General features: G+C 40.0%; 1 protein-coding gene across 1 annotated transcript in view; it reads right to left on the bottom strand.

Moving 5' to 3' along the window:
• Positions 1-25,282, bottom strand: part of LOC109913680 (ras GTPase-activating protein nGAP) — a 260,539-nt gene that overhangs the window by 187,919 nt on the left and 47,338 nt on the right. The window contains exon 2 of the mRNA XM_048602022.1: positions 566-690. Within this exon, the coding sequence (XP_048457979.1) occupies positions 566-690 (125 nt within the window). The remainder of the gene's footprint in view (positions 1-565; positions 691-25,282) is intronic.

Genomic DNA, 25,282 nt, shown 5'->3' with positions numbered 1-25,282 from the left:
TTTTCTGATGAAGGGTCTAGGCCCGAAACGTCAGCCTCTCTGCTCCTGTGATGCTGCTTGGCCTGCTGTGTTCGTCCAGCCCTGCACCTTGTTGTTTCAGCTCTACATGGTTTCTATGATTCTATGAGTCATCCTGAATACTCAACTCATTTAAAGGAAAGGGAGCTAGTGAGTAACATGACACACTGATTAACTGCATTTCATAACCAAGGACTGGAATCCTTATTTAATCCTGCCCAGTGCATTTTCTAGTATACGTCTCAAAAGGAAAATGTTGCAAAATTACTTAAGATTTAATTATTTGTTTTCATTAAATGTGGGAGTGAGAAGCTCACAGTCAAGAAGTCAGAGAAAGGAGGTCAGTTGAGGCAAAGATATTCTTCAAAAATTCATCATTAAACGTAGTTTGGCTATGTTCCACTAGATACTAGATTTTCTGGAATACTATACATCAAAAGTTACCCCTAGCAGAAGTAAAGATATTTTGCTTATCTACTGCCTATATTGGACATATTACATACGTAATAATCTGGCACAAAATAGTTTTAATACTGCTAAATCTTACCTCCTCTTCCTTATTCAGAAGGATCATTTGGTTATCAGTCAGCATGCAATATTTCTGATCCCAGGCTGTTTCCGTGTATGGAGACTGACCACATGACAGTCTGTGTGTTGGGGGCCCTTTCACATCTGCAAATGAAAATACAAAAAACAGTTCAAATATTCACTCTGAAAACTACAAAAAAAGCCAGGTATTATCCACAGTTTCAATACCTTTGTTACTTTAACAATTTTATCTTTTTTCTCAAGCCATTGGAAATATATTTGATTCTATATTTTCCATTTCTTAGACCTCAACATAACAGCCTTCGACAAGAAAAAAAAAGTGCAAACAACCATGAGAGTTGTCCATTTTTAGTCCATTTTTACTGTTATGATGGCACCTGATCAAGGTGCATAACATGTGGAATTATATATATAAAGCTTCAGAAAAAGCCAAAACATTAGGGGATGGAACCCGGTGATTAGATCCGCTGCCTCACAGTGCCTCAGTCCTGGGTTTAATTTCAGTGAAGACTGACAGTCTGGGTAGAATTGCACATTCTCCCTGCATCGGTATGGGTTTCCACTGATACTCTAATTTCTGCCCACAGTACAAAGATGTGAAGCTGGGTGGATTGACAATGGTAAATACAGGGTTATGGGGATGGCATATGCGGGTCTGGGAGGATCAGTGCAGATTCAATGGGCCAAATGGCCTCTTGCTGCATGTAGGGATTCTATGATTCTGTTAGGGTATCAATTCCCTCCATCAGTAAAGATAGATCGAGGTATGCTTTCTCCATGGTTTATGAATCCATTAGCAATATATATATTTTTAAAATATTGAATGAAACTTGGAGCAGATAGGATATGCCCAAGGAATAACTTATGACCAAGAGGTAGATATCGATCCAGGTTGTGTAATCTTTTAAAGGATCAACAAACAGTGATAGCATGAACAGGCTTATTATAACATTGTGGAATTTTCTTTAATTTAAACTGCTGTTGACATTCTTGTAATTTTGTGGATTTTGGCACAGCTTTCAAAATGTAAGCAGACTGTTCAGAATACCTCAGTAAGATGGCCATTCTGAGCAAAAAGATTTATTTTCAGTTATGTAATTATAGATCATCAACCAGGTAGGAGAAAGCCTCAACAAAGGGCAGCATATTTGTAATTATACTAAATTAATGCAGTGTGATTGAGGTAGGCAGTCTACTGTGAGCCGTCTTCACTTGTTCAAAAATGTGAGCAGGAAGTATAAAATAAAGTTGCTCAATATATGTTTTTAAAACTCTAAAAAGGTAATAAATGTTTGAAATAAACCTCTAGACAATACAATGCAGCCAAATACATCAAAGTTCAAATTCCTGCCAAACACAAGAAGTAAGGGAACAAATAACTCTCTCACAGACCACTGTTATAGTTTAAAATACTTTTTCTCCATGGGCCTTTCTCCATGTCGATCATCGATATTGGCTTGACATCTCTTATAAATAATGTGCTCACAACTTACTGACATCACTCCATAAGTGTTTTCAATTTAATTTCATTTTAGCAATGATGAAGTTAAGATGAAGCTTTTCATCTTACACTCATCAGAACTCATATTTCAGAAATACTCTTGAAAAAAGAGATACCATTTTATAGAGCATGACAGAGGGTGCTGATTAGTTGGGCCATCATTGCCATGGAGATGTAGCAACAGCAGTTAACCAACAATCTTAATTCTCAAGCCAAGCAGGTTAATTCTGATTTGACAAGGCATTGCCTTGCAGTTGCAGCAGAGGTTGACTGTCTTCATAACCCTTTTGTTTGAAAAAGGTACAATGTACACACAAACTCCTTTTGCTTAACTAAAACAAGCTCCTGGATACTTGAATGTGGTTACTAGAATAAGCAAATGCATCACAGTGCAAACTCTGCTGATAATCTTAAATTTGTTTCCAGGATAACTCTTAGCAAAGCCAAGGTTATTAAATGAATGACTTCCAACAGCAGAATTACACCAAATTGTGGATATACCTTTCTGAGCCTTGCAAACAGGAACTGGTAGAGCACGAGCTGCATGCTGCCAACTGCAAATGGTCAACGGGGCATGCCAGTTGTTGGGACGCTATGGCCTACATACATGTCATCACACCATCACAGCAGCATATATATCACATTACTCTGTTGCGTTCTCTTAGCACACAACATCTGGGCATAAACATACTACACAGTAGCAGTGTGCGACAGCTAGCTTCACCAATGGTTCAAATTTTTGATAAGTATTTCTCTTGCAGGGTAATCGGAGGTAGACCAGGCAGCACTACAGGCGAATGAGTTTTCATGATATATAACAAATCATGATTTGATCAGTGTATCAGTTACCAAGCAGGATAGTTTGATATGCTCTACCTCAGCATCAAGCTGATATGGTGATCTGATGACTGAGGTCTGATTCACAAAGATCAATCAATAAGATTGATCTGTATCATGTGCAACTGTAGGAATCCTAATGTGTACATTGACTGGTGAACGTAGGATTTTGGTAGACATTAGTTCTGGACACATTTTCAGATTTCTCAACTAATACATCAAGTAAAGGTAGATCATTTGGTTGTTCCATTTTAATAGTAAATTTGAGTACAGGCAAGAGTTTATTAATCAGTGTAAAGAAATTCTTTGATACAGCTGTAGACTGATATATTCCACATTTTGTCATCTACAGAAACAACCAATGCATGCAAGGGATAGGAGGTTAGTGGTCTTTCCATTGAAGATGTGCTTCTTGTGGTAACTAACAAAGTTGTGACCAAGATCTAGGCATAAAGGGGATCCCACATCAACAGTATCTCTTTGGATCTACATGATGTCACTGAAATTGAACACAACTGCAGAAGTTGCTGAGTCCATGAGTTCAATGCACAAGATTCAGACACAGTTTATACCCCTAGATTGCTATTATAAAGTGACACAGTGCACATCTTGATTAGACAGGCCAATGGGCCGAGGAGTGGCAGATGGAGTTTAATTTAGATAAATGTGAGGTGATGCATTTTGGAAAGGCAAGTCAGGACAGGACTTATACACTCAATGGTAAGGTCCTGAGGACTGCTGCTGAATAAGAGACCGTGGGATACAGGTTCATAGTTCCTTGAAAGTGGAGTCGCAGGAAGATAAGATAGTGAAGAAGGCGTTTGGTATGCCCGCATTTATTGGTCAGTGCATTGAGTATAGGAGTTGGGAGGTCATGTTGTAGCTGGACAGGGCATTGGTTAGGCCACTTTTGGAATATTGTGTGCAATTCTGGTCTGCCTGCTATACAAATGATGCTGTGAAATTTGAAAGGATTCAGAAAAGATTTACAAGGGTGTTGCCAGGGTTAGAGAATTTGAGCTATAGGGAGAGGCTGAAGAGACTGGGGCTATTGTTCCTGGAGCATCAAAGGCTGAGGGGTGACTTTATAGAGGTTTATAAAATCATGAGGGGCAAGGACAGAATAAATAGGCAAGGCCATTTCCCCAGAGTGTGGAAGTCTAAAACTAGACGGCATAGGTTTAAGGTGAGAGGGGAATGATTTAAAAGGGACCTTAACAGGCAACTTTTTCATGCAGAGGGTAGTGCATGTATGGAATGAGCTTGCAGAGGAAGTGATGGACCCTGGTACAAATACAACATTTAAAAAGCATCTGAATGGGTATATAAATAGGAAGGGTTTAGAGGGACATAGGCCAAATACTGGCAAATGGGATATCTGGTTGGCATGAATAAGTTGGACTGAAGGGTCTGTTTCCATGCTGTATATCTCTATGACTGTATGAATGTAAATCGATAGGTTCTTTGAATTATTTGCTGATAAATAAGCTGGCACTGAAATAACTCCACAGAGGCTGGTATCACTTCACCAAGTCACGTTTTCTTTACATGTAGAAAGTCTATGTGAAAGTGCTATCAAAAGAATACATGGACCATGAGATGTAGGAGTAGAAACAGGCCATTCAGCCCATCATCTGTTCTGCCACTCAATGAAATCATGGTTGATCTGCTAATCCTCAACTCCACTTTCCTGCCTTTTCTCCGTAATGGTGGATTCCCTGACTAATTAAAAATCTGTTCATCTCAAACTTGAATATACTTAATGACACAGCCTCAACAGCCCTCTGCAGCAGAGAATCCATAAATTCACTGCCCTCAGAGAAGGAATTTCTCCCCATCTCCTGTCTTAAAAGGATGCTCCTTATTCTGAGATTATGCCCTCTTGTCCTGGACACTACAACTAGGGGAAACAACCCTTCCACATCCACCCTGTCAAGGCCCAAGCATCTCATATGTTTCATGAAAGTCACCTCTCAGTCTTCTAAACTCCAAAGAGTGCAGGCGCAACCTACCCAATCTCTCCTCAAAAGACAGTCCCTCCACACCCAGTATCAACCGAATGAACCTTCTTTAGACTGCCTCCAATGCCAGTACACTTTCTTTAGATAAAGGGAGCAAAACTGTTCACAGTACTCCAGCTGTAGTCTGATTGGTGCCTTGTATAATTTAAGCCAGAATTCCCAATTATTAAACTTCATTCTCTTCAAAATAAAGGTCAACATTCCATCTACCTTCCCAATTACCACCTCAACTTGTATGCTACCTTTTTGTTACTTGTGCACGAGGACTCCAAAATCTCCCTGCGCGATAGCTTTCTGCAGTCTTTCTCCATTTAAATCATATCAAGCTCGTCTATTCTTCCAGCCAAGATCCATAACATTATATTTTCCCACATTATCTTCCATGCGCCAATTTTTGTGGTATGCACTTAGCCTGGCTGTATCCCAAAAGGGTCTTTGTAGATATGCTATGGTTCTCAATGTTCTTGTACAGTCTTACCAAATGTGAAGGAATCCTTTTTAACATTGTTAATATAGTGCTATTAAAACAAGAACTGCAGTGCAGCTAATATATATTCCACTTACATGACATGATTCATTCACCACCAATGATTTCTACTGCACTTAGTAGATTTGCAAACACTGGTGTTATTCAGCTTACAATATTCTTTTCAAATACCACTGAAAGTTTCCAGCAGTAAAATGTGGTTACATTAAGCAACTCTTGACAGTGCCAGTGACATTGTACGAAAATTCCAAACAACCACCTCTCTTCGCCTATGTTCTCATGACAGCAGGTTTCTTCCCTTTCCCAAATGTTGTATTTTACTGAAGTCTCAGCTGAGTATCAATAAAGAATGGAAAAGAATAGACTTACTAGGGATAGTCAGCATGGTTCAGTGCCATGGAGGTCTTGCCTCACAAATTTGATTGCGTTTTTTGAGGAAGTGAAGAAGATGGTTGATGAGGGTAGGGCAGTGGATGTTGTCCACATGGATTTTTCTAAAGCATTTGACAAGGTCTGTCACGGTAGGCTGGTCCAGAAGACTGGAATCCATGGTAAGTTGTTAAGTTGGATGCAAAATTGGCTTGGTCAAAGGGTAGTTCTGGAGGGGTATTTTTCTGACTGGAGGTCCGTTCCTAGTGGTGTTCCAAAAGGATCACTATTAGGACCTCTGTTGTTCAATATATCTTAATATTGGTGAAGCTGTGGATCGTGAAGAAGATTGTCAAAAGGATACAGCAGAATAAAGATTAATTGGAAAACTGGGCAGAGAAACGGCTGATGAATTTTAACTAGGACAAGTGTGAGGTGATTCATTTTGGGATATGAAATGCAAGAGGTAAGTGTAAATGGCAAAGAGGAAACAGTAAATGGCAAAACCTTCAGGAGCATTGATATATTGGAGGATCTTAGGATCCAAGTCCATAGCCCCCTGAAAGTGGCAATACAAGTGTATAATGTGGTAAAGAAGGCATTTGGCATGCTTGCCTTCATTGGTCAGGGGACTGACTAATAAAACCAGAAGTCATGCTGCAGCTAAATAAAACATTAGTCTGGTGGTTGCTTTGTGGAGGCTTTGGCGCAGGTGCAAAAGAGGTTTACCAGGATGGTACCTGGATTGGAGTCTATTAGGTATAAGATGGTGGACGAACTTGGATGGTTTTTGCTATAGCATCGAAAACTGAGGCGTGACCCAATAGAAGTATATAAAATTGAGAGGCATGGATAGGGTGAATATTTGACGTCTTTTTCCCAAGGTGGAAATGTCAAATACCAGGGGGACATAGGTTTAAGGTTGGAGAGGGAAAGCTTAAAGGAGAGGGTGGTAGGTGCTTGGATTGTGCTGCCGGCGTTGGGGGGGGGGGAACCGTGGTAGAAGCAGATATGATAGCAACATTTAATAGGCATTTAGACAGACACATGAACAGGCAGGGGATAGAGGATAAGGACCATATGCAAACAGATGTGATTAGTTTAGAAATGGCATCATGGTCAGCACAGACATGGTAAGCCAAGGGGCCTGTTCCTGTGCTATAATGTTCTATGCTCTAAATGTCTGCCACTAAGACCATCATGTTTGAATGTTGGTATGTGGAATGCAAATACCCACTTTCCTAGCACAAGGTATACTCTATTTGCATTACCACTCTGCTTCATTTTAACAGACCAAAATCACTAAATGAAATGATATTCAACAAACACTCAAAACATTACAAATTTCTCTGTTTTAATAAAATGGACATGTCTCCAGGTACTGAACTCCAGTAAAATTAGCCTTTAATGTCATGAGCATGTTTGAAATATCTAATGCCACCTGTACTCCACTCCAATATTCAACATAAAAATTTGCAGTAATCAGTTGTGCACAAAAACTTTAGATTTTAAGCAATCAGAGTACAGTTTCTGGTTCCAAGAGATATGGGATCATGTGCCATCTTTGATGACACTCAAACTTTTGCCTTTGTGTAAGTGACGAACTTACATCGTTGACCAAGTCTTCAGATCCAAGTTTTTGGCTGTATAAAATAAATTTATATAAGAAAACAAGCAAAAATCAAAAAAGGAATAATGTGTTTGCACAGAACGTCCAACTTCCTTCTCCATCACTTGGCTCAAGATTGAGAGGAGACTAATGGAATGGTAATTGTCAGGGTTGGATTTATCCTGACTTTCTGGACAGGACATACTGAGGCAGTTTTCCATATTGTATCTCATATTTTACTCTCTCCACCCAATAACGATATATCCTCAATACCTTAATAAAAGAAAAACCAAAGGATGTGGATTCTGGAAATCAGAAACTGCTGAAAAAGTCAGAGGTCGGCCAACATCTGTGGAGAGAAAGGAGAATCGACATTTCATGTCCAGTGAGCTTTCTTCAGAACTAATTGTCTTCACTGTCTCCGAGGTTGCCAAACAATTCTTTATAATCTACCAGAAAAGGAAGCCAGACCATGAGGACCACAGACAATGGTTCCTGCTGCTTCATCTAATTATGGTTTTACAGGTTGATATATAATAAATTTAAATTAAAGTCAGTTCTGCTATAACGCGTGGTGTTCTGGCAACACAAATTTCCTATAATGCAACTGACGAATGAAGAACGGAATTCCTAAGATGCGAACTCGTGTTGGCTATAACACAATTCCATCGGTGTGCGGAGGAGTAATCGCCGACATCACATGATCATTTCGAGGGCTTTGTCCTGAGCATGCACAATGTTAGCCAGCCCATGGACCAGGATGAAATAGCAGCTTTTAAAACTTATTATTTAAGCTTTAAGGGGAGGCAATTGCCAAGTAGTATTATCACTGGACTGTTAATCCAGAGACCCAGATAATGTTCCGCGGACCTTGGTTCGAATCCCGCCATGGCAGATGGTGGAATTTGAATTCGACAAATATCTGAAATTAATAATCTAATGATGACCATGAATCCATTGTTGAGTTTTGGGAAAAGCCCATCTGGTTCACTAATGTCCTTTAGGGAAGGAAACTGCCATCCTTTCCTGGTTTGGCCTACATGTGAGTCCAGACCCACAGCAATGTGGTTGACTCTTAACTGCCCTCTGGGCAATAAATGCTGCCTATCCAGCAACGCCCTCATCCTGGGAATGAGTTAAAAACAAGTTGCACATTTAAGAGACTGACTGCAGCCACTCAGGGGGGATAACGACAGTGTTCTTCCATTTTGGAAGAACTTTAACATCAAGAATGCAATTGACATTATTGTGGATGCCTGGGGTGATGTCAGGAAGGACTGCTTGCATGCAGTTTGGCAGAAGATTCTCCCAGATTCTTTTCAAGATTTGAAAAGCTTTGATCCATCAGAGGAGCTCCCAAGAATCAAAGAACATTGTGTTGATCTTGCAAAGCAAGTTGGATTTGAAGAAGTGGAGAGTGAGGGTGTAGAAGAGCTGTTTGAGTCTCACTGTGAAGGCCTAGCTACAGTTGATCTACAAAAACTTGTCACTGAGAGGGAAGTGGAAGGTGGAGATGAAGAAGATAAAGTCCAGGATGCAGCACATTGACAGCTTTGCACTTCTGTTTTGTCTTCTATCCTGAGGGAAATTGAGAAGCATTTGCAGCTCTTAGAGGTCAACAATTACAATGCAGAATGCAGCAGGGTAGCAGTTCATGCAGTAAGATCTTACTTGGCACCCTATGAACAGCTTCTTTATGAAAGAAGGAAAAGAGCAAAGCAGCAAAACCTGGATGTCTTTTTTAAACCAACCCCCAAGAAACAGTCAGAAGACAATGAACCACAGCCATCGACTTCTTGGTTTACTATTTTTCACACTACCCTGCAACCACAACCTCACTGGAAGGTGGTGATGGTGGTGATGATGATGATGATGATGATGATGATGATGATGATGATGATGATGATGATGATGATGACGACGACGACAATGATGGTGATGGTGATGACGAACCTCAGCCCCTACATTAACAACAGAGCAACTGCAAAACTTCCTCCCCATCAAGTCATCATGACATTTCTTCAAGGTAAAGTGTTAAATTTACTTTTATTTCATTATTAGATATGAATTAAACATTTATTCAAACTGTGCTATCCTTTGTGTTACGCTTTGAGTGATTTTGAGTGATATTTTTTGGTGGTCTGCCGCTAACCCCACTTTTCACATAGGCTCTGTTATTTCTATTATGCAATTTTCTATAATGTGATGTTACGCAGGAACGCAACTATCGCATTATAGCACAACCGACTGTTTATCAACAGGTCTTACAGGCATACACCTGCAGCAAATTAAAATAAAAACACGCCAGGTGCCCCTTCTGTATACAGTACTCAGACTAAAATTTTAAACAGGCAAGAGATGCACATAACAAAACCTTGGATATGATTAGAAATCCAGATCACTGCACTTCTGCTCACTGGATCTTGCTCTCTTCCTTTCTAACCTATCTCACTCCAGATATTTCACCAAATATTTTAACAAACTATTCCCATGTCTCTTGGTGCAAGCCTCTGTAATTCAGTGAAGGACATGCCTATCTGGTAAGGCATTCTAGAAAATCACTGTATCCAAAGATAGCGGTGCCAAAGCCATGTCCCTTAATTCAGTGGCATATGGAAACCTACTTCATATGTTATTGGCATTATAGTTACATATACATTGCATCACACAGCAGCATTCACAAAGAGCAAACTGGTACATCATGAGTTAATCTGTTCATCACATGGAGTGGAATATCAACAACAGCCAGCAATATCATCCTGGTAGTGCTGTTTCTCAGACAATTATGCAACAACTTGCATTTGCTTCAAGTACACATCTGTTGAGTTTTAAGTTGTATGTTAAAACACAAATAATTAGGTTACGTTGTGCTACAACATCAAGCATCAGCTATATTAAACAGAGCAGGTGGCAAACTGCAACTGCTCTGCAACATTCAACTCAATTTTACCTGAAATCTCAGCTGTACAGGATTTAGAACGGAAGTACAGCATCCGTCTTTTCAGACCTAGACGATCCATCTGGAATTGCCAATCTCAGCATCCAGTTGTCCACTAGTTTAGACATTTGCAGCAGTAAAAGTCCATGCAAGATCTATAAGTAACAACATTGCTGCAGCATTTGGTGTACTTGACACTGCTCCAATGTACAGCAACAAGCAGACACCCCATGTAAGTCTGCATGTCACATCGGTCTGTCCTCACACTGACACTGGACCTTCACAGCTTAGGTGAGCAGATCCAGCCATCTGCAATTGGAAATACTGCAACACAATCCTCGGCACACATCAGAACAAACCTATTACCTCTCCCCCTTTTCAAAAGCACTACATCACAGGATCTCATGATGTTCAAATGTGTGTGTGAAAGGAATGCAAGAATTATACAATCTGCAACATCCTCAGGCACCAGATGCAGCTCAGACTGACCAGCCTGACATTAACATTGAACATTCAAATATATCCCAGAAATTGTTTTCAGGATGCATTATTGAGGTGCTACTTGCTAGATTCAAGACAATTTTCTCAATTATAGCCATTGATGATATAATTCTTGTATTCCTGCAGATTAGGCTTATATTACAGAGTTTAGAATGAGAGGAAGTCTAATTGAGGTAAATAAGATGCTAAAGTGAATTGACAAAGTAGCTGCAGATGTTTCTTCTTGTGGCAATCAAGAACGAGAAATCAAAGTTTCAGGATGAGGAGGAGCAAATTTAAAACAAAGATGAGAACAAATTACTTCTCTCAAAGGGTTATGAATCTGTGGAATTCACTACACAGAGTGCAGTGGATGTTGGGACATTGAGTAAATTTAAGGAAGAGATAGACATAGTTTTAATTAGTAACAAGTTGAAAGGTTATGGGGAGCAGGGATGAAAGTCAAGTTGAGGCCAAGATGACATCAATCATAATTGTATCAAATGGCGAAGCAGACTTGAGAGGCTGAAATGACTGCTTCTGCTACTAGTTCTTACGTTCTTACATCCCCCTAGGAAATAAAAAGGGCCATATATTCACAGTTCATCCAGGAGCAATATATCAGAGACAGTTAAGTTTGGCTACTTCAGATTTTTTTGAAAAGAAAAACTTTTCTATTCTTGAAATCTACCTACTCAAACTATCATTTGAAATTGGCACTGAAATGAGAAAATGTTCACTAAGAAAGGATGTATTTCACTTCAACTGTTGGGTTGGACAGCAAAGAGTAGACACAATCAGTTTGATTGCCATGATGTATTCGATAGAGGAAAATGGAATGATTGTAATAAATTGGAAATACAGAACTATCAAATAAAAGGAACAGAATAAACACAACTTATAGATGCACTTTCTTTCTCCCATTTATGACCGTAGAAAGCTTTAACCCATTTACACAGGCACCTCAGAAACTGAAAACCCAGACCCATCAAGTCCTTTGCTTCTGACAAGAAGAATCAACATTACAGTTCTTATCTTCGCTACCTTGTACCATAGAACACAATTCAAATTGAACTTAGCAATCCAACCTCAGCATGAGTTCTGGGTAACCCGGTGCAATTTGTCAATACAGTTATAAGTCAGTTTATGGATTGAACTGTTGTGTCATAGTAAGCAATATAAAAATAACTTGCAGACATTGAAATATTCAACATGGACAAATCCTATACCACCCAAAGGGTATTTTTTCCTTTTATTTGCAATGTGGAATACCTTGCATTTCTCTACAGTGAACTTCACTCACCTTCAAGTGTTTTGAAGAAAACCCAGAAAAAAATTTGGGCTGCATCCTGAGTCCACAATCAATTCTAGTGTGCTGTTAATTTTAATCAATTTATATTGAAAGATCTATTTCAGATTCTTGATAATCATCCGGCATGGGAAAGGACTCATTAGAGATCCCTGGGACCCAACTTACACCTATGCCCATGCTGCAATATAAGACTACACTCTGCTTTCTCTCACTTCACTCAAATCCACTGATTTCAATTGGTAAAGGGAGTCTTTTATATCACGAGCAATCTCTTGGGAATCTGAATACACAAGGTAATATGGCTTCCCTTATCAGTTTGGAATTTTTCCAGTTCAAAACATTTTGCAAGCAAACCATATTTATTTGAGAGCAATGTTGGTTGACATTTCTTTAGTGAATTTCAAAAGGACATTTGGACTATTCTTTTGAGATTACTGGTTTCATTTGTTTTAGGTATGAATCTTGCTTGGCACTGCACACTGGCGTTGATCATAACATTGTGGGCTTGCAGCCCTTCAAGGACTTGAGCAGAATATACATTGCCAGATGACTGCACCACCACATTGTATTACACTTGCAAAGATGCTATTCTTCTAATGAAATATAAAACTACAGTTCCATTAGCTGGTTCAGGAAGCCATGGATTTTATGAAGTACACAATTTCCAATGTATGTTCTTCAACTCACATTACCAAAAAATGCTTTTTGCTGTTTTAGACATTGCCATGCAAAAATTGGCCATTCAATGGCAAAAAAAATCATAAATTGTTCACTATGGGATATCATGATTATGAGAAAAAGTTTAAAAAGATAAAAAGGTATTTCGAGAGCGGTTTACATTCTTGACAAGATGAAAAGTACGATAGATACCTATCTGTTTCATTTTCTCAACCGTTTCTCCAATATGGCTTCCCTTGTCAGTTTGGAATGCTTCCAGCTCAAAACATTTCGCAAGCAAACTATATTTATTTGAGAGCTATGTTGGCTGACATTTTCTTCGTGAATTTCAAAATGACACTTCGACTATTCTTTTGAGGTTACTGGCTTCCTTAAAATGAATAGATCCCATCCCTGAAGCTAAGCTTTTTCACCTACCACAAGCTTGATATTAATACTCACACCCATAACTCAGATACAATCAAAGTACTTGAATGCATATTTATTGCTAATGTTGACATTGTTACATGTTCTCAAGCTGTCACCATCTATTGTAAAACTCCTGAGGATCACAAGGCATTTTAGGCTCCCACCCGATTGGCCTCTTACTGATGCAGCATTTTTTTAGTTTTGTGTGTGCCTGCTTCATCTTCCTTTCCAGCTTTCTCTAACTGACTACTACATATCACTGAAACTTTGTTCTCATGAACCTGTCCCTTGTCCTATATTTCTTGCCTTCTTTTCTGAAAAAATATTTAAATATTTTGCTTCCACTGCCTTTTCAGGAAGAGAGTTGGAACGACTCATAACTCTCAGAGAAAGAGATTCACTTCACTTCTGCTTTGATGGGACTTATTCTTGTTTTGAAACAGCAACCACTGGTTCTTGATTCTCCCACAGAAAAAAACATCCTCTCCTTTTCTACCCTGTTAAGGCCCCTCAGGTCTGTGTTTCGATCAAGTCATCTCACTCTTCTAAATTTCAGCAGAGACAAGCCCATTTCTACATTTTCCACACCTTTACCCATTCACTTAATCTATCCATATTTTTTTGTAGCCTCCTTGTGTCTCTTCACAAATTACTTCCTTAATATCTTTGTGTCACCAGCAAATTTGGCAACAACACCTTCCACCCTTCATTCAAGTCATTTACATAAATAGCAAACAATGGAGGTCACACCACCTATTCCTATGGTACACCACTCATTACATCTTGCCAAACTGAAAAAGACCCATTTATGCTTGCTTTCTGCTTTCTGGCAGGAAGCTAAGTTTATGACATGATTTGATTTGATTAATTATTGTCACATGTAACGAGATACAGCGAAAAGTATTGTTTTGCATGTTATCCAGACAAATCATACCTTACATAAGTACATCTGGGTAATAGAACAGAGTGCAGAAGATAGTGTTACAACTACAGAAAAGGTGCAGAGAAAGATCAACTCTAATCTAGGAGAGGTCCATTCAAAAGTCTGATAACAGCAGGGAGGAAGCTGTTCTTGAAACTGTTGGTATGTGTTTTCAAACTGTCGTTATCTGCTTGTCATAAGAGGGTGGAAAAGAATATAGGGTGGGAAGAGTCTTTGATTATGTTGGCTGCTTTCCCAAGGCAGCAGGAAGTATAGAGGAGTCAATGGACAGAAGGCTGGTTTGCATGATGGACTGGTTGTGTTCAAAACTCACTGCAGTATCTTACGGTCCTGAACAGTGCAGTTATGATACCAAGCTCTGGATAGGATGCTTTCTATGGTGCATCTATAAAAATTGGTAAGGGTCATTGTGAACCTGCTGAATTTCCCTTAGCCTTCTGGGGAAATAGAGGTGTTGGTATGCTTTCTTTACTATAGTGTCAATGTAGATGGACCAGGATAGCTGGTTGGTGATATTTACTCCTGGGAACTTGAAGCTCTCGAACATCTCCACCTCAGCACCACTGATACAGACATGGGCATGTCCTCAACTCTGCTTCCTGAAGTCAGTGACCAGATCCTTTGGTTTGCTGACATTGAGGGAGAGATTTTGTCTTTACACCACGCCACTAAGCTATCTCTTTTCTGTATTCTGTCTCGTCATTGTTTAAGATCCCACCCACTATGATGGTATCATTAGCAAACTTGTAAGCGGAGTTAGAGCTGAAGTTGGCCACAGTTGTAAGTGTATAAAAGAGTACAGTAAGAGGCTTGGTCTTGCAGGGCACTGGTGATGAGGATTATTGTGAAGGAAGTGATTTTGCCTATCCTTACTGATTGCGGACTGTGGATCAGAAAGTTGAGAATCCAGTTTAGAGGTGGGGAGCAGAATTTGGAGATGAGTTTTGTTGGTTTCTGGTGAAGGCTGAGCTAAAATCAATATATCAGAGTCTGATGTAGGTGTCCTTGTTATCCAAGTGTTCCGTGGGCGAGTGTGGGACCAGGGAGATGGTGTCTGCCATGGACCTGTTGCAATAGTAGGCGAATTGTAAAGTGGATCAAGTCAATCTCAGAAGCTGGTGTTAGAACATAGAACTGTACAGCACAGGAACAGACCCTTCAGCCCACGATGTTGCGCCAAACATGACGCCAAATTAAATTAATCCCTTCTGCCTGCTCTTGGTCCATATCCCTCCATTCTTTGCGTATTCATGTGCTTATCTAAAAGTCTCTCAAACACCCATATCGTATCTGCCTCCACAACCACCCCTGGCAGCACATTCCACACTCCTACCACTCTCTGTGTAAAAAACTCGCTCTTCACATCTCCTTTGAACTTGCCCCCTAGTTTTAGGCATTTCAACTCTCGGAAAAAGATTGTGACCGTCAACCCTGTCTATGCATTTCGTAATTTTATAGACTTCTGTCAAGTCTCCCCTCAGCCTCCACCACTCCAAAGATAACAACCCAAGTTTTTCTAGCCTCTCCTTATAGTTCATACCCTCTAATCTAGGCAGCATCCTGGTAAATCTCTTCTGCACTATCTCCAAAGCCTCCACATCCTTCCTGCAATGTAATTGAACAAAGTACACTAAATGTGGACTAACCAAAGTTTTATAAAGCTGCAACATGACATCTTAACACTTGTACTCAATTCCCCAAACAAAAAAGGCATGCCATAAGCCTTCTTCACCACTCTATCTACTTGCGTAGCCACTTTCAGGTGGCTATGGACTTGAACCCCAGGATCCCTCTGTATATCAATGCTGTTCAAAGTCCTGCCATTAACTGGAAACTTTTCCTTAACATTTGATCTCCCAAAGTGCACCTCAGACTTACATATTGAACTCCACCTGCCATTTCTCTGCCCATATCTGCATTTGATCTATATCCTGCTGTATCCTTTGACAAGTTTCATGTTATTCTAGATATTCCAGGGATGAGTGTGGGGCCAGGGAGATGGCATCTGCCATGAACCCGTCGCAACAATAGGCAAATTGTAGTGCATCAGGGCAATCTGGGAGGCTGGAGTTGATGTGAGCTATTACTAACCTCTCGAAGCACTTTTTATTTCAAAGCAATTTTCTATCCATGTCAATATGCTACCCAATACAACATGTGCTTTTATTTTCCAAAACATCCTCCTTCTAACCTTTTATCAAATGCCTTCTGAAAATCTGTACATCTCCTGGGTCCTATTTATCCACAGCACATTATTTCCTCAAAGACCACCAACAAAATGGACAACGGTCTCCCTCTCACAAAACCGTGTTGACTGCCTGGTTACCTCGAACTTCTCAAAATGCCTGCTGTAACTTCTTTCATTATAGTTTTCAACATTTTTCTTGTGTCAAATGTTAAGCTAACTGGCCTGTAGTTCCTTGCTTTCTGTCTTTCCTTCTTGAATGAAGGGGTTATATTTGCTATTTTCCAATCTAATGGGACCTCAAATCTTGACTTTTAGAAAATTAAAACCAATGTATTGACTATCTCACTGGACACTTATTGCAAGACGCTGAGATGAAGTCCACCTTAGCACTTACAAGCCAACAGCTCCAAAACTTTACCCAGTCACACTTCACTGGTGACTGTAATTTTTCTGAGTTCCTCCCTCCCTTCCATTCTCTGATTTATAGGATGTTAGTTGTATCCTCTTTGGGAAGAATGATGCAAAATACCTGTTCAATTATTCTGCTATCTCTTTACTTTTCATCATCAACTCTCCAGATGCATTTTCAATAGGACTAATACTCACTAAGTTAACATTTTCTTTCTAAACTAATTTGCAGAAATTCTTACCATCTGTTTTTAATGCTTCTGGCTAGCTTTCTCTCATACTTTGTTTTTCTCCCTTTTTTGTAGTCATTCTTTCCTAGTTTTCAAATTCTGTCCAATCTTCTGATCTATCACATGCGTTTGCACAACTGATACTAGTTTGACATGGATATGGCTGTGGGAAAACCATTACGTGATTGTGGAACTACGTAGGTAGAGAGCAAAACTCAACTTAAATCAAAAAACAAATGAATATACAATCATGTCAGATCATTCTTAAAGCTCTCTTTGATGACGACAAAAAAGCTACATTTTTTAAAACCTGCTTCTTCTCCCACTAGAACTTAAATTGTCCAATGTAACGAATCATTCACCAGTGAAATTGGTAGGCAAGCAACTTAGTAAATGTATAGGATTGTATTTGTTAAGGTTCAAATCCAAGACCAGATTCCAGCTAAGAATAGTGGCATGAAATCTGATCTGAGTGGGTTAGGTTAAACTCAGCTCATCCTAAAGGGTGCTGTGATATACAGTCAGCCCATGACTTGATGACAACCCTTCCATAAAAATTAGAAGGCTACAGATAATCTGAACAACTGTTCAAAGTTGTCCCTTTCAGATGGAGATGTTCAGTCAAGATCCTGGCTGCTGACCTTGTAGCTGCACAAAATTCCATGGTACTATTTAAAGAACAGGAAAGCACACCAGTTGGAATGGCCAACATTTATCTTACAATCACTACCATTAAGGCAGCTCATCTGGTTTACTAATACACTGCTGTTGAAGCACCATATTGGATTGCAACATTTCAAAAATATTTAATTTGCTGATTACATGTTTGCCTGTCCAGTTGTATCCATAGAATCACTTCCAATAGTTTCTCTTCAAATTTCTGTGCAGTTACCTCTGGAGTACTCCGAAGAATCTTGACCCCCCACCTGTTTGTCACTTAAATGATTCTGTTTGTCATTTAAAAGCTATAATTTGGCAACATTAGAAAGTACAATAAGTACGTGTTGATGACACCCAGCTCTACCTCACCATCACTCCCTTGATTTCTATGCTAGTCTCTGATTTGTCGCACTAGATCATTCAACATCTAGTAATGGATGAGCTAAATTTCCCCAACTAAATATTGGAAAAATTGAAGTCTCTGCCCACTCCACAAATTCCATTGGCAAGGCACTAATTCTGTCCCCATCTCTGGAAACTGTGTAAGGCTGAGTCTGACTGCTTGTAACGTTGTTGTCAGTTTTGGCCCCAAGATGCAATCTCGACCACATATTTGTTGTATTACCTAGACTGTCTATCGCACTTCTGCAACATTGCTCGATTCTGCCCCGTCTCACTTCTTCTATGGCTGAAACTTTCATCCATTCCTCGGTTATCTCCAGGATTGACTACTAAAATGCCCTTCTGACTGGCTTTACCCTTCATAAAAGTGAGCTCACCAAAAGTTCTGCAACGTATTCCTAACACGCACCAAGTCTCATTCACGCATCACCCATGATCACTAATCTATACTGGTTCAGAACCTGGCAATCTTTCATTTTCTAAATTCTTATCCTCCTTTTCATACATTTCATGGCATCACTCTTTCCACTTCTGTAACTTCTTCCATATCCAAAACACATCAATAATTTTAATCTCTCCACTATCATAGCTGAGCCTTCGGTTGCCCGAGTCTCAAATTCTGGAATTTCCTCCCTATACCACTCCATTTCCCTACTGCTCTCTCCTCATTTAAGCCACTCTAAGAAACCTCGCTCTTTAACCAAGCTTTTGGTTACCTGTTTCAATAGCTCATTTTGTATTTGGTGCTTAAATTATGTTTGTAAAGATGTCAATGAAGCACCTTGGGATGTTGTCTATGCTTAAAAGGCGCCATATAAATGTAAGCTACTGCTGCTGACGAAGCTCTGAGTCATGTCATTGACTCGCAAAATACTCTGTATTAATACAGTTTTGTTCTTTTTAAGTCACATGTAATTTCTGCAGAACATGTTCTTTCAGGAAACTGATTCAAATCACTTTCAGTGTTTGCTAACACAAACAAAAAGAGAGAAAATAGTTTTTCAGAAGATAAAAAACAGACCAGCATTCATTTACTTTAACTCAACACCCTATTTTAGTACAGGGAGTGAAAGGAACATATTCAATTTTGTGAAGGCCCCAAAATAGTTTGGAATAATTATGCATGATATAAACTTATAAAGCATAAGTTTGGGTTTATGTTTTTTTTTGAGTTAGAAACAGTGGATTTTCTGCGTCTGAAGTTAGTAATTAACTTTTCAGTATTTCTGTAGCATGGTGATTTCTTTCAAAAGTTTTTGAGGCCTGGTTTTGCAGTGAATAGGTTTTGTGCACTACTAATCATCTTTTGCATATTTTGATTTGTTTGAGACAATGTATGGTAAACAAGGGGGCCTCAAAGATTGTTAAAAGTTTCTGGAACCTGTTGTTTTAACTTCAATGAAAACACCAATGGCTGAGAGAGAGCGTTTTTTGTTTCACCTCTTTATTTCACTTTGAGTGGTGCAGTCTTGTGAAGTCCTTGGAATAGGATGGATGTGTAAGACTGGTGCTTCTGCGAAGGGAAGGATTATAATGGGGTGTGATGGATGGCAGTTGCAGGAAAGAAGATAAACTGAAGATACAGTCAGGTAGATGTGTTATCTCCAGGAGAGGGAGGCAGGTGGTGCAGGAGTGTCCTGTGGCTATCCCCATCTCAACAAGTATACTGTTTTGGAAAATGTAGGGGGTAATGGACTCTCAGGGGAATGTAGCACTGACAGCCAGGTTTCTGGTACCAAGACTAGCTCCAATGTGATGAGGAGTACGTCAGGTTTCAAGCAACCGATTGTGATAGAGGACTCTCTAGTCAGAGGCACAGGCAGACATTTCTGAGGCCGACAGCGACATATCAGAATAGTGTCGCCTCCCTGGTGCCAGGATCAAGGATATCTTGGAGAGTGTGCGGAATATTCTCAAAGCAGGGAGGGCCCAGCAGGATGTCGTTGTACACATTGGAACTAAGGACATAGAAAGAGAAAAGGACGAGATTCTGAGGAGACAATATGGGAAGTTAGACAGGAATTTAAAAAGGAGGTCCTCGTGGGTAGTAATATCTGGATTACTTCTGGGACCACAAGCAAGTGAGGATAGGAATAGGAGGATAGAGCAATGAATGCCTGGCTGAGGAACTGGTGCAGGGAAGAAGGATTCACATTTTTGGATCATTGGAATCTCTTCTAGTGTAAGAGAAGGGGATTAATATACTGGCGGGGAGATTTGCTACTCAGGAGCTGCTCAGGAGGATTTAAACTGGTTGCGGGTGGGGGGGGCAGCAGTGAAATAGCGAAGAAAGAGATCAGTCTGAGACTGGTACATTTGGGAGATGGAACAAGTCAAACAATGGGGGCAGGCAGAACAAAGCAGAGAATGAGGCAGGTCTGAAAGATTAAACTGCATTTATTTCAATGCAAGAGGCCTAACAGATAAGGCACATTTACTCTGGGCATGGTTAGGAACATGGGACTGGAATATCATAGCAATTACAGAGGTGTGGCTCAGCTCTGAACAGGACTGGCAGCTTAATGTTCCAGGGTATAGACGCTATAGGAAGGATCAAAAGGGGGGCAAGAGAGGAGGGGGAGTGGTGTTTTGATTAGGTGTAACGTTACAGCTGTACTTAGGAAGGATATTCCTGAGAATACGAACAGGGAAGTTATTTGGATTGAACTGAGAAATAACAAAGGGATGATCACCTTATTGGGATTGTACTATAGACCCCACAATAGTTAGCATGAAATTGAGAAACTAATTTGTAAGGGGATCTCAGTTATCTGTAAGAATATTAAGGTGGTTATGGTAGGGGATTTTAACTTTCCAGACATAGACTGGGGCTGGCAGAGTGTTAAGGGCTTGGATGGAGAGGAATTTGTTAAGTGTGCAGAAGAAAATTTTCTGATTCAGTATGTGGATGTACCTATTACAGAAGGTGCAAAACGTGTCCTAATCCTGGGAAATAAGACAAGGCAGGTGACTGAGGTGTCAGTGAGGGAGCACTTTAGGTCCAGTGACCATAATTCTGTTAGTTTTAAAATAAGTGATGGAAAAGGATAGACCAGATCTAAAAGTTAAAGTTCTAAACTGGAGGAAGGCCAATTTTGATAGTATTAGACGAGGACTTTCAAAAGTTGATTGGGGGCTGATGTTTGCAGGTAAAAGGATGGCTGGAAAATGAGATAATGAGAGTCCAGAGACAGTGTTTTCCTGTTAGGGTGAAGGGCAAGGCTAGACGACCAGAGAAATTGATGTTTTGGCCAAGAATAAGAAGGAAGCATATGTCAGGTATAGACAGCAGAGTTCAAGTGAATCCTGAGAAGAGTATAAAGGCAGCAGGTGTACACTAAAGAAGGAAATCAGGAAGGCAAAAAGGGGTCATCAGATAGCTTTGACAAATAGGGTTAAGTAAAATCCAAAGAGATTCTCCAATACATTAAGGACAAAGGGTAACTAGGGAAAGAATAGGGCCCCTTAAAGATCAGCAGGGCCCATGTGTGTGGAACCGCAGGAGATGGGGAAGACACTAAACAAGTATTTTGCATCAGTGTTTACTGTGGAGAAGGATACGGAAGATAGAGAACGTGGGGAAATAAATAGCGACATCTTGAAAATTGTCCATATTACAGAGGTGGTGGTGCTGAGCATTTTAAAACGCACAAAGGTGGATAAATCACCGGGATCTGATCAGGTGTACCCTAAAACTCTGTGGGAAGCTAGGGAAGTGATTGCTGGGCCCCTTACTGAGATATTTGTATGATCGTTAGCCACAGGTGAGCTGCCAGAAGACTGGAGGTTGGCAAACACTGTGCCACTATTTAAGAAATGTGGTAAGGAAAACCCAGGGAACTATTGACCGGTGAGGCTGAGAGTGGTGGTGGGCAAGTTATTGGAGGGAATCCTGAGGGACAGGACTTACATGTATTTGGAAAGGCAAGGACTGATTAGGGATAGTCAACATGGCTTTGTGCATGGGAAATCATGTCTCACTAACTTGATTGAGTTTTTTGAAGAAGTAACAATGAGGATTGATGATGGATGTGATCTATATGGACTTCAGCAAAGCATTCAACAAGGTTCCTCATGGTAGACTGGTTAGCAAGGTTAGGTCACATGGAATACAGGGAAAACTCGCCATTTGGATACAAAACTGGCTTGAAGGTAGAAGACAGAGAGGGGTGGTGGAGGGTTGCTTTTCAGACTGGAGGCACCAAGTTAGCCAACCTCCAGTCTTCCAGCACCTCACCTGTGGCTATCGATGATACAAATATCGCAGCAAGGGTTCCAGCAATCTCTTCCCTATCTTGCCACAGAGTTCTAGGTTACATCCGATCAGGTCCCGGGAATTTATCCACCTTTATACATATTAAGACATTCAGCATCACCTCCTCTGTAATATGGACATTTATCAAGATGTCGCTATTTATTTCCGCATGTTCTCTATCTTCCATATCCTTCTCCACAGTAAACACTGACACATAATACAAGGATCGGTGCTGGATCCAGTGCTTTTTGTCATTCATATAAATGATTTGGACATGAACACAGGAGATATAGTTAGCAAGTTTGCAGATGACACCAAAATTGGAGGTGTCGCGGACAGCGAAGAAGGTTACCTGAGAATACAATAGGATCTTGATCACATGGGCCAAGGAGTGGCAGTTGGAATTTAAGGTAAATGTGAGTTGCTGCATTTTGGAAAGTCAAATCAGGGCAGGACTTATGCACTGAATGGTAAGGTCCTGGGGAGTGTTGCTGAACAAAGAGACCTTGTAATTACAGTTCATAGTTCCTTGAAAGTGAAATCGCAGGTCGATAGGATAGGGAAGAAGGTGTTTAGTATGCTTGCCTTTACTGGTCAGTGCATTGAGTATTGGAGTTCGGAGGTCGTGTTGTGACTGTTCAGGACATTGATTAGGCCACTTTAGAATACTGTGGACAATTCTGATCTTCCTGCTGTAGGAAAGGTTCAAAAAAGGACTTATGAGGATGTTGCCAGGGTTGGAGAGTTTGAGCTGCAGAGAGAGGCTGAACAGGCTGGGGCTATTTTCCCTGGAGTGTCAGAGGCTGAGAGGTGACCTTTTAGAAGTTTATAAAATCATGAGGGGCGTGGATAGGGTAAATAGGTAAGGTCTTTACCCAAGGTTGGGGAGTCCAAAACTAGAGGGCATAGGTCTAAGGTGAGAGGGGAAAGATTTAAAGGGACTTAAGGGGCAAGTTTTTCACTCAGAGAGTGGTGCATGTATGGAATGAGCTGCCAGAGGAAATGGTGGAGGCTGATACAATTATAACATTTAAAAGGCATCTGGATGGGTATATGAATAGGGAGGGTTTAGAGGGATATGAGCCAAATGCTGGCAAATGGGGCTAGATTAATTTAGGATATCTGGTCAGCATGGACGAGTTGGACTGAAGGGTCTGTTTCCATGCTGTATATCTCTATGACCCTAAGACTCTAATTAGGTCCCCTCAGAGTGAAGAATTTATCCCAGGCCCCAAAATGTTCAGATACACCCTGTAGGGATTACTTAAAGCTGAAAACATTTAAACAGATGCTCCAAGAAGAAGTTATCTGCAGTTTCAGTCTAAAAGTTGAAGTCACAAGTGACTTAAACCTACAAAAGTCTGAGATACTGTGTGATTATTGTTCAAGTGGTATTTTAGGTACTGTACAAAAGATGTTTGTTTCTTTTCAACTTATAAAGGAGTGTTTTAGGATAAATGGGATTACATGGTTACTGTGTTTAAAATTGTGAATTTATATGTATATGGTTTAGTTTGTTCTGTTTACTTTCTTTGCTTTTGTTGACAGACTTATATTTTATTATTAATGCAAAATCTGCAGCATTGTGCGCTTATGTTTCAGCGAGAGACCACTTTGTGAAAATCCAATCAAATTATGACCTATCAAGCCAGGTTCCTGTCTTGGATCCCGACTTGTCAAACAATATCAACTGAGATCATAAGATATGTTTTTTAAAAAAGGCAGTGAAGGGTAAAGATGCACAGACACAAATAATTTTTAAACTTCCTAAATAATGACTTTGTATCAATTTAATTAGTAAAGGATAAGGATAAGGGCCATCTTGTGGCACAATGGTATCTTGACTGAGGGGCCTGGGTTCAAATCCCAGCTGTTCCAGAGATGTATAATAACATCTCTGAATAGATTGATTGGAAAAATAGGTTAATAAACAAAATAGAAGATAAGGATAAATTACCAAACATACAAGGAAAACTAAAACAGCTAAAAAACAACAGATTTATGACATTAAAAAATTGGAGAGCATGAAATGAGACTGAAGATTTTCAAATCTCCAAGACCTAATAGATTATTTTTATTCTAGAGTGGAAATGGTTGAGGAAAATACAGATACAAGAAGTCCTCAATTTCAAGTCAGGGTTGTACTCCTGAAAACTCTAACTAAGCATAGTTTTACATCAGAAAGAATTTAAACCCAAGCTCTTGCAAACTGTTTTTGTTCAAGAAAAAACAATGAAGAAGTTGAAATACTGTCCCATAAATGAACACAATATGCATTGTGAATTCCTAGCAAAAATAGCCCAAAATAAACGAAGAAATCACTGAATATAGCAGAAATATTGTATAAATTCAAATCAGACAATTGTGCACCCATATTGTACAGTAAGTGAAGGAGACTGACTTCTTTCCAGAAAAGCAACACAGTGTGCAATTAGAAGAAGCAAGTCAAGGAATCCAGACATCTTGCTGGCAGAAAATTCTTTAAAAACTTCAAAATCTTGTAAAATCTTTTGCAACTGAAGTTCCTGAGACCATAACACCCAGAGACAATGGGGTCAGTTGAATAACAGGAGCTGATATTGATGACACACTGCCACAGCTGACACCTATACAAAAGATCAGGAAGCACTCAGCAGAGAGTGCAATTAACATTAAAGCCCCTGCAACATTGAAGCAGGGACCGCAATGTTAAAGTAGCAAGATGGACCTAAAACAAATGTGATGCTAAATTGAAAACATGTAAACTGGGGCAGTTTTAAACTTGGAAAAGTTGCCATAGCCCTACCGGAGCATCAGCCTGCTCTTTCATAAGGGAGAGATAGCTGGCAGTGGTCATCGCACCTCGGGCAAGGGAAGAGCTTGAAAAGGACGGTCCTTCATAGTGACCTCAACCGGTGCAGGAATTGAACACTACTGGCATCACTCCGCATTACAAACCAGCATCCAGCCACTGAGCTAGCCCACCCTGCACTAAAATCATGATCTCTGC

This window comes from Rhincodon typus, chromosome 10 (assembly GCF_021869965.1).
Source record: "Rhincodon typus isolate 14 chromosome 10, sRhiTyp1.1, whole genome shotgun sequence".
Classification (NCBI taxonomy): Eukaryota; Metazoa; Chordata; class Chondrichthyes; order Orectolobiformes; family Rhincodontidae; genus Rhincodon; species Rhincodon typus.
The sequence above is the reverse complement of the archived record's forward strand: the minus strand, read 5'-3'. Positions and strand labels throughout refer to the sequence as shown.